This window comes from Mya arenaria, chromosome 11 (genome assembly GCF_026914265.1).
Source record: "Mya arenaria isolate MELC-2E11 chromosome 11, ASM2691426v1".
NCBI lineage: Eukaryota > Metazoa > Mollusca > Bivalvia > Myida > Myidae > Mya > Mya arenaria.
In genome coordinates, this window is record NC_069132.1 from 27,167,764 (window position 1) to 27,178,861 (window position 11,098).

At 35.9% G+C, this 11,098-nt stretch overlaps 1 protein-coding gene across 2 annotated transcripts; it reads right to left on the bottom strand.

The window, feature by feature from the left end:
- Window positions 1–554: 554 nt before the first annotated feature.
- Window positions 555–10,630, bottom strand: LOC128208213 (uncharacterized). 2 transcript variants are annotated; one of them, XM_052911677.1, is made up of 5 exons: window positions 10,563–10,630; window positions 7,228–7,872; window positions 6,057–6,215; window positions 4,786–5,389; window positions 555–3,833 (listed from the first exon to the last, which is right to left on the bottom strand). In XM_052911677.1, exons 2-5 carry the CDS (start codon window positions 7,786–7,788, stop codon window positions 1,603–1,605), a joined length of 3,555 nt encoding a protein of 1,184 aa, XP_052767637.1. In that variant the 5' UTR covers window positions 7,789–7,872; window positions 10,563–10,630; the 3' UTR covers window positions 555–1,602. The 2 variants fall into 2 exon arrangements, with proteins under 2 accessions (XP_052767637.1, XP_052767639.1); XM_052911679.1 differs by having other exon boundaries at window positions 10,568–10,619.
- Window positions 10,631–11,098: the final 468 nt, after the last annotated feature.

Consider the following 11,098-nt stretch of genomic DNA (forward strand, 5'->3'; position numbering starts at 1 on the left):
ATGGGTCATAGGTCAAAGGTCAAGGTCAAAGTGACCTTGGACGCAAACTCGATGATTCTTGGATCCTTGGAGGGTTGGCCTGACCAGTAGATGACACCTATAAATTTGAGGGGTAATCGGGTTAAAAGTCAAGATCACAGTGACATTGAATGCAAAAAAAACTTGTCTGTATTATGACTCAACAATGCCTGCACCCATTGCCCTCAAACTTGTAATTTAGATTGGGGGAGACCAGTAGATGATCCCTATGCATTTTAAAGTCATAGAGTCAAAGATCAAGGTCACAACTCATATTGGTCATTAAATTACCTTATATTGGTCATTAAAATTACGTCATATTTATTAATTCTCTGTTGCGTAGAGAATACATGATAATCTGCAAATATTAGTCATCATCTTGACATGATTAAAAATTGTACCTCAAAAGCAGTCACTGCCAATGAAATATCAGCTGTCATTTCGGTCAATGCGTTTTTTTATTCAATTGCTCAAGTTTTTTTGATAACATGACAAACAGGGGGAGGGGGGGGGCATAATGTTTGACAAACACCTCCTGTTAATTAATATTTACTAAGCATTCCAAATCAGTATTACATTTTTATTGAAAATGAATACCTGTTGCAAAAAAGACCAGGTTTAAATACAATATTGTTTAAAAATATATGATATTTAAGTGTTCAGTAAACACCATTTCGGTAATTAAAACAAGTAACTTATCTTTTTTAAAATGTCCTTGAAAAAATTAAACGATACAGGAGATATTTAGTAAAATGACATTTGATTTAACAGTATGTGACACTTTGAATATTAAAATCATCAGGTTAAAGGTTTCATAGTTTATGTAATCATATATATTTAAACAGCGTCACACAGTATTAAAGAAAGGCTGATTCTTTTAGGCTTTCCGAAAATGTATTTATTTTCATTAGTGATATTAATTGATTCACTGTTTTTGATACAGTCATTGTGTTTTAACTGTGCCCCATTCTGCTAGATTAGACCCCACAAATCTTGGACACAATTGGATTAACGTAAATTCCGGAATGGCTTGTCATCATCAAGAATTTAGCGCGCTTTTGCTATTAAATAAAACTTAGCATACTTTTGAATTAGTTTAAAGCTGCACTCTCACAGATAAACCATTTTACAACATTTTTTTATTTTTTGTCTTGGAAATAGCATTTTTTTGCGTACATGTCTGCAAACCAATGATATATGATTGCTGACAAATAATTAGATCGTATATTTTCATATTTCCGTTTGAAAATTAATGTTTTATGGCATAAACCGTTACTAACGGTTTAAGAAAAATGCATAAAACATTAATTTTTGAACTTATATATAAAATCTGCGATCTGATTTTTGTCAGCAATCTTATATAACTGGTTTCCAGGGATTTTCGCCAAAAAATGTTCGTTGCAAGACAAAAATCAAAACTAGTTGTCAAAACGTTCAATCGGTGAGAGTTCAGCTTTAATGTATACAATAAAAACGTACACATATTCACTAGCTGCGTCAATAAAATATAGCTTTTGGTTTTCACTTGGTGATATATTTTTCGATCTAACACAGACAAAAACCGGTTTCCTTCAACTTTTATAATCAACAATACGAAAATATTTTAGTCGTCTTTTTAATGTCTTCGAAATCTGTGATTGGTTCCACATTGCACATGCTAAGCCAACACCTCACCGTTTGAGAGCAGTTGACCACCCTCTCCAGCATCGCCCTCAAGGACTGCGCGGACACTGTCACTCGAGTTAAGATAACAATTGTGACAGAGGGCGGGAGGAGTAGTGGGTTATCACTGAGGGTTATTTTCTCCATAGACAACTCTTCTAAATGATTCAGCTGGATAAGTGTCTGACAAAATAAGCTTGTGTTTGTAAGATTGCATACGTCGAACCTTGTCAATTTTTCACAATTCTGTTTTAATGACTGTAAAATACTACTTTCAACTTTCTCCGAAACATCATATATAGCCAATGACTCTAAACTCTTCGTATTGATCTGGATAGTCGACATTTCAGACCCATCAATAACCAAATGTTGGAGACGGCTGCAAGCAGAAAGGTCATATTGTCCAGCACGTTGCCGTATTTCAATGGTTAAAGCGTCAGTTGAGTTGGTGAACACCTCCTGGAGTTCCTCCTCGCTGATATTCTCTTGTCCCGTGATTTGTATATGTCGAATCTGAGACTTGTTCATCGATAGCAAGCTCTTTAAGGTTGCAACATCTCTAGTTGAATAATCAATATTAAAGCTAAGTAGAAGTAGTTCAATATTCTGTACATTGTTGGCTTTGGCCTCTCTATAACCAGAATAAATTGTTTCTTGTACTGCCAGATTCACATCGTGCGTAACCAAATGAAAACCCCAGTTCGGGTGATCCAATATACCATGTGACATCATGGCAGACATATCGTGTGCAACTTCACTGTTCAGACCGCACATATATATAAAGACCTTCGAGACGTCATGTGTTGTCATTGAAAAGTTCTCCCAGTTGATGTTATCTGAAGTTAAAATCTGCTGCGCTACTTTATAATATGGCTTCATTACTCGTTGAATCTCTTCGGTATGGCTGGCAATGTGAACTGCAGCAAGGAATTCCTGAACTGTTTTGTGGATGAATGAGAAACTAGATAGCTCTCTTATCAAAGATGGAGTCTTTGTTTCTCGCATGCAACCCGATTTCAAAACGAACAGGAGCTCATCTGGTGTCAAACAGTCAACATTTTGAAACACCAGGGATGATTTTCGTTCACTCAAAAATAATTTCTCAAATGCAAGTTGAGCCAGCTTTAAGACGATTTTGTAGTACTTTTGTACATGTTTAGTGTGCTCGAAACATCGTAGCAAAGGAGAGCTTTCGAACGAACCACGAAGTATAGGAAGCGCTTTATTCCCAAACATCATGTCCATCATGTATGCGTATATGTAACACATAGAAAATGATTCAGGTTCTCCCTCAAACCACAGACAAACTAGCAACATAACAATGATAGGTACAGAGAGTAGATGCACTAATTTTTTTCTTGAAACAAAGAGAAAGAAATCCGGATATTTCATCTTTTCTTTTACTCTTTCATTTAGGCAAACCAACACTTTCTGAACCAATAGCTGTGTGCTAGCTACTCCCTGTATTTCAAAGTATTTGCCTATTTGAGTGTCTTTCACGCGATTCCTGGACATTCGCCAGGGTCTGGATGTTATCAACACAGTGGCATCTAAGGTTGGCAATAAATGAGGGATAGCTTTGTTTTCTACCGAACATGAACAATTTGTTTCAGGGTGTGACCATTCGTCCAGTCCATCGGCTATGATCACACACTTTTGGTCTGTCAAAACACGAAGCACAATATCGTAGCCAGCGGTCCTTTCATCAACTGGCTTGTAAATCATGTTGATCAGCTGATCTCGGATCATTTCGGACAGCTCGCAGGTTTCACAGCAATATCTCAGTTTAAGGTGGAACATAAACTCTATGTCGTTTAAAAAGTCATCATCTTGAAAATCAAATTCGGTACCAGAGAACTGTGAAGCCCACTTCATGGTACACATAGCTGAAAATGATGTCTTTCCCATCCCAGCCTCACCAACAACGAAAACGTTCTTGGCCAATCCCTCATCTATACAGAAAATCGTTTTGTAAGAGGAAATAGGAAAACCGTTTTGTTGTCGATCGACTCCAAGTATTTTATGGTCTTTCTCCACAATCTTCGGAGGGACGTAAAACTTGTCCAGCCTCTCGTCCTTGTGCGACAGCAGTGGCGATATGGGCGCGCTGTTGAGCTGCTTCTGATAGTACTTGACCAACCGTTGACGAAGATCTGCGAGTAGTATAAGTTTATTAAGTAAATATCATGCATATATGTTATCGCGACATATTCACGTTTGAGTGGTATGAAAAACTACAGTTGAATCTATCTCGTTTTCTGTAACAAACCGAAATATAGCAGGCACCAAGTAAAACATTTTATTTTGATTTGGTCACATTGTCCAAAGCGGATTGGGGGAGGGGCATCCAAGTATACATATAATGACTATATCGGAGAGAAAAGGGTAAAATACGCTCCAAATCCACCATGTCGGATTTGATTATTACCCATCAAACCACCTGCCAACATTTTAATATATTTACATTTAAGTTTTGAGATAGGGGCGAATGTCAAAAGGCTGTGCCCTTAAGTTACACATCCCCACTTTTGTGTTCTGCTTCACATTATAGTAGAACTTATTGAGATGAAAATGCAAAGTATGTTGAGATTTTCAAATTATAACTCAACCATATTGATGAAATATATCTATCAAAATCATTTAAATGCCTTCTTTTACCATACTAAAATTACCTCCCTATACATCTTGCACATCTTGAACTGTACAAATTGTATCAATATTACGCTAACATCTGTACATGTGCAGAGTGCTCGTTCACTCGGTTGTATTGAAAACCACTAATTGTATACTTGTATGTAACCACCAAACACAACGTGGCGGTATGCTTATCATTGGATACAGATAACAGAATCCACCATTCACTACTTTCTTTTCTGGCTGTTTAGATTTTATTAGTATTATTTTCTTTCATATGATTATTTGAAACGACGAAATACTCTTACGTTAATTCGTCGAAAACATGTTCTAGATATTGTTCATGAATGGAATATATTTTTTTAAATGGCAATAACCTGATAAACATACCGGTACAATAAAAAGAATACTTCAAATGTACATATGCATCTCATTTTTGTTTCTTCTGAGCTACAAGTTCCAGCCAATTACCTTCTCTTTGTTCTGCCTCTGACAGGGAGGAAACGTTGTTCTTCCCCTGCAACGCCTCTTCCAACTCTTCCTTCACTCTCTCCGTGACCAGCCTGGCAATAGTAGATTTACCCTGTGACACCACGCCTTCTATCTCTTGTTTCCCTGTTTTCACAGACTCTGCTACCTCACATTTGCCAGATTGAATGGCAGTTTTACCCTGCAAAACCACGCCTTCTAGGTCTTGCTTCCCTGTTTTCACAGACTCCGCTACCTCACATTTTCCAGATTCAATGGCAGTTTTACCCTGCGCAACCACGCTTTCTAGCTCTTGCTTCCCTGTTTTCACAAACTCCGCTACCTCACATTTGCCAGATTCAATGGCAGTTTTACTCTGCAAAACCACGACTTCTAGGTCTTGTTTCCCTGTTTTCACAGACTCCGCTATCTCACATTTGCCAGAGTCAATGTCAGTTTTACCTTGCAAAACCACGCCTTCTAGCTCTTGCTTCCATGATTCTGCAGACTCTGCAACATCGCGCTTGCCAACTTCTATTGTCGATCTAGCTTCTTCTAGTAGTTCACGAGCGTCTTCCGTCGATATTGAAAGGGAGTCTTTTTCAAGCTGTAAACCGTTCAGATTTGTCTTTTAAGTGTTTGAAACGTATTTGAAGGATAAACTCTAACTCTTGGTTGAACATACATTAAATTTAACTTTACAGCTAAATCCCTCATTTAAAGATGCACAATATAAGCTGATGTCAAACAATGTTGATCTTTTTATTATAATGCATTATCGTTTTTAACGAATACATTATCAAAACCAAAAAGAAAGAATATAATTTGTGTACTGATATAAAACTAAAAGGAATACGTAGGCACTTCTTTGACTCGGGAATTTAGTGCCCACATAGCTTTTATGTCATTAAAGAAAAATGAGTTATACAGGATAATGAAATACATTTTTGAATACTTTTGTACCAACATATGTTGTGCCAATACGTGAATAAATGCCTTCTTAACAAGTTGTTTTATATTATGTCACTATATAATAACGCAGTTTAACGAATAACTTGTTTTAATATACACATATATGATAAATGATTTTTTTCGGAAAGAACTATAATTCTATACCTAGTAAAACTTATTTTCAGATCACGATCAGCTCTTATATTTATTTATTGCATTAGTGTTTTTCGGAAAGAAAAACAATTCTTTAAAGAGTAAACTTTTTTATAACTTATTTTCAGACCACATACAGCTACTACTATCAAAGAAACACAATTATTAACCTGTTTCAGTTTAATGACAGCTTGCTGGGCATCCTTGTCATTAGCTAGAAATGTAGAGTCTGTCAGAAGCGTGTTCAGAGTGGCAAAATAGTCAGCTAGGTCTGTGTCTGTCACCTTGAGATCCGGGGAATGGCGAATTTTGCGGCCTATCTCACGAGCCTAAAATTTAAATATCTTTGAATATTTAATGAAATGTGTTTTCATTACATACAAAACCATTTCAAAACCAAATCACAGCTCATATCCACACACATAATACAATAATATATTATATTGTGCTTTTCAAAGTTTTTAGCTCATGCATATATAGATCCAAAAATTGACCTGATATGAGCTGTACACGATATATATGTATATATATCTATAATATATTTTGTGCTTTTTAAAATGTGTTGCTTTAATGCAAATAAAGATGCCAAAATTGAACCTCAGAAGTTAGTTTTTTTTAATTATTGTACTTGTTTTAACGTGTATACACACAAATATCTTTATTAATGATAACAAAAAAACAACATAAAAAATAATTCCAATATTTAAACTAGTGCATCTTGCAAGGATTTCTTTTATGCCAAATAGCTGGTAAGTACGAAAGACCGATGCTGATATTTCAGATTCAATTTTTAAAATTTCACCATCATGATTTCACGATTTCAACTTCACGATTTCACATATTTGCAAAATCACGATATCACAAAGTTAACTTCATAATTTCAAGATTTCACGAATACACTATTTACAATTCACAAATTCGTGCTTACTTTATTTTTATATTTTGAATTTGTGAAATCGTGAATTCGTCAATCTGAAATCGTGAACCGTCAGTTCGTGACCGACTCTTGCAGCCGTAAAATTGAAATCGTGAAATCTTGAAATACTTTTATTATATTTTGGCACCGCCGGTCTTTTGTATGTCAGTCATGTCTGGTGGAGCAAAGAATGCCTTATTTACGAAAAGCAATAAATTTATACAACAGCCTGCAACCCATATACACAATGTACAGGGAACAAAGTGTTAACAATTAACACAGCCAGCATACAATTGATATAGTTAAAGAAATATGTATCTAAAACATAATTTGTATAGTGAATGAATTACAAAAGAGCGAAAATAACACTTATGCTAATTCTTGTGTTTATACAATGGCAGAAACAGCTCGTGTATGTACATTACCTCGGTTAATGTGTTGGGGGGTTGGATGCCAATAGTGAACGAAAACCTCCGTTGGAACTCCATACAGTTGATCATAACGCTTATGATACCATTGAAGTCTGTCTCGTCGTACGACGTCACATCGTCATAGCCGTCAGGTGGCATAAAGCATTTGGCTACTTGCCAATGGTTCGTACACCAATGGTTGGCTTTGGTATTCTTCCAGGACGGTCCACCATATCTGTGGACAGCGCATATCTCATCTCGAAAGTCATCGCATATCTGTGAGGGGCAGGGCCGGTTTATCTTCAATGGAGAGTTGTGGTACTTGCAGTTTCGAGGATGTGAGCACAGTCCTCTTGTATGACACTGAAAGAGATTCTCTGTAAGACAAAGGCCGCATGTTGTTCCAGCAGTGAGGTTCCTGGCCTGGATGACTGACAAGTGAATATTTTTCTGGACGTTTTTGGAGTCGCCTTCAACAAGGCCTCGCAGACCGTCCTTGGTGATCCTAAGGGCGAGGTAACCTTTGAGCCAGTTCTGGATCTTAGGTTCGTTTTGGATGTCTTGGAACAAAGCCATTTGTGTTCTGTGCCCGGCGTCGACACGCTAGTGCCTTAAATCGGACACCAAACTGTGTGGCATTGCATGCATCGCGGTTACTACCTGAAAATCACACGAACCATTACAAAATAGTGTGTTTCGTGTAAACTATGTAATTTAATTATGTTAATGAGTAAATGCCACAATACATGTTTTGAAAACAATGGGTCTCCTTCGGTCTGTAAAAAAACTATCGCAACTTTCGAGCATTGGAATAATTAACAAAACCCGAAAGTGGCAGTGAAGGAGAAATGGATATTTACAACATTTATATGATAATGTATTTTGAAATGTGGAAAAAAGATTCATTTTCCACAGATTACATTTGTGTTAGGGTGTCTGAAGTTCATTTTTAGCGAGGGTGGACAGTTGGCGTCATATAGGTAACCATTGCGACCAATACAGCAGCCAATATGGCCACCGTTTTCTGAGCCAATGACTATCTTACTATATTTCTATAACTAGTTAGTTATGTACACACCAAAATTTCTTAAAAACTTTCATTTATGGTCACTAGAGTACAAGGTCATATCAAGGTCGATATGTGAGTAAGTGCTAAACAATCAGGTATTCCCGGTTTATTGAGTTTAATAATTTACAAACTACAACAATATTCATTTAAATGAGGTATTCCCGGTTTATTGAGTTTAATAATTTACAAACTACAACAATATTCATTTAAAGGAGGACAGTTATATAAGATTTAATTTCCCTTCAGTATAATGAATAATAAAAACGTATCTATTTCTCAGTGTGCTTCATATTAACATGAATTACAGACCTACGGTCATGTCCATGTGAAATATGACAGAAAAAAACTCATACAGTTGTCATGTCTTGTCTATATCTTCTTTTTGGAAGTTCAGTTTGAAGTTTTTTTACGACATGTCCATCTATAAGATGATTGCTAAACTGGTAATAAAGACTGGCTATAAACGGGCTTTATGGTTGCGAAAATGTGTTCTATTTGGCAATGAGTAGTCTTATTTATTATTACGCGTCTGTTTATTTGACTTTATGGTTGCCAATATGTGATACATTTGGCACTGGGTCCAGTTGTACATGTGTCATGTGTTTAACTCCGAATGGGCCTTATGGTTACCAACATGTGTTCGGTTTTGGACTGAGTTGGAAATCCTGGGGATGCACCTGCGGTTGCCTTGCTCTAAATGAGCTTCATAATAGCCAACAGTTGGTCTGTTGTGCTAAGTAGGCTTGATTAAAGCTACTCATGGATTTGAATGTATCTCAATGGGCCTTTCCAGTTATGTGTTTGCTTGGTTTTAATGGCTTAAGCGTAGATTATTTAGTACTTAAGTAGGCTTAATTAAGCTTCACATGTTTTTCTTTAGTACGGGTGATGAAGGCTATTGACTTGTATGTTTGACCCTAGAACATATTGATTGTAGCTACAATGGGATTTAATTGGTACTGAGTTGGCTTGGTTAGAACCTATTTGAGATTTCTTTGACACTATATAGCCTCAAATAAACAAAAACGTGGTTCATTTAGCCTATTAACGTTATACTTGTTCACTCACTGACTCACTGACTCACCCACTGACTCACCTACTGACTCACTTACTGACTCACTGAATGACTGAGTGGTGACTGAGTGACCAAGTGAGTGAATGACTGACCGACTGATCGACCGACCGACCCGACCGACCGACCGGCCGGCTGGCTGGCTGGCTCGCCTACTCACAGTACCTCCATTTTCAGAATTGATATGAACTGAACTAAGCTTCAGATGTTTTATGTTTTTTTTATTAAGGGGAATTTTCTAATATTTGTTTTGTTCATTTCAGTTTCCAACTACTTGCAAAGTAAAGAGGCATCAATAAGAAGCCAGCTTACTTGATATATCCTTAAGTGACGTCCAAGAGAAGGGAATGTCAGTGTACAAGTCTTTTAGGGAGTATGGGTTCACAGAGTCTACTTCAGAGACAGGGCACTTAAATACAGTCTCCTGGTGACCTTTTTGCCGGAATTGTATTGAATATTATCATTATTTGCTATTCAAAGAGAACAGACACACACAAAATAAACAAAAACCTTATCAGATAGTTGTTATTTATTCCATGTATGTCAGATTTCAGTAAGTTTGGTTCATTACTAAATCATGTGACATGGGTAAAAATGCCATATACACCGGAAGATTATACATACGTCATAAAACTAAATGGACGACCCATATGTCAACAAAGAGTTCAGATGTCGTACTAAATATAGAAACGCTTTTTCAGGATAAATAATTGAAAAGGTCTTTCATTTTTTTTAAATATATATATATGTATATCCTTTAATAAAGGAATGCCGGTATGGTACACAATCATAGGCAACATATGCATGTTCTTGAATAAAAAACTACTTGCTTTTTAGTATCCCTGTTTAACATGGGCGTTGTTCATGTATGTGTATACGGAAACCGAAAGTTGAATTATAATAACCGAGAGTTGAGTTACTTTTTATTTAGTTTTTTACACAACGCTTAACTTCATTGTTGTAATAAAGTTTCATGGCTATGCTAGTTACTCCACTCGAAAAGTTTAGTGTGAATTCATAGTATCCCATCAAGACGTACTTTAATCATATTGATGAAAACAACAGTTCAGAGTTAAGGTTTCATCTATAGATACGCATTTGATGACACATTTATAGATGTTATAATGAATTTAAAAGTTGCAATGAATTTCAATACCTTGCTTGAGATATAATATACAAACGTCATTTTAAGAAAACGAATGAATTTACCTTACTTAAGGTTATTTCTTGTCTGCCATTGATGGGAGTTTACCTAGTAAGGTTTTAATTGGTCAAAGGCCAAAGATAACAAATGGTTAGATAACAAATGGTTAACTTAAACTGATATTCACATACTTATACAGACCTACTGATAAAATGAAAACTTCACTTTTAAAGACCAGGGACGGTATTCTTAAATCATCTAAAGTTATTTGATGATTTCAGTCATTTTGTTAAATTAATTATCTCACTTATCATTTATCATTTAATATTTAATACTGTCTGATATACTGTACTTTATGTGCATTGGTTTGATTGAAAAATACATGTTTACTTTTTTGGTAAAAACTCTCACATTTTTCTATAACTTTGAATTTGCCCTCAATATATGTCAATTTAATCAAACGCGTTCTTTAAATTAATAAAAGCACAAACGGTAGACGTTTATATAGTCATTTACTTATATATTTATAGCATACAGGTTGTCAACCATAGTAATTAGCTCTTCAACTTAGCTTGATTCGGCCGGGAAGTCTTGATTCCTA

Coding starts and splice junctions, on each gene's coding strand:
- LOC128208213 (XM_052911677.1), bottom strand. CDS start 7,788: ATGGCTTTGTTCCAAGACATCCAAAACGAACCTAAGATCCAGAACTGG. Junction 6,216..7,227: donor CCCCCAACACATTAACCGAG/GTAATGTACATA, acceptor TTTAAATTTTAG/GCTCGTGAGATAGGCCGCAA. Junction 3,834..4,785: donor AGAGGCAGAACAAAGAGAAG/GTAATTGGCTGG, acceptor TACTACTCGCAG/ATCTTCGTCAACGGTTGGTC.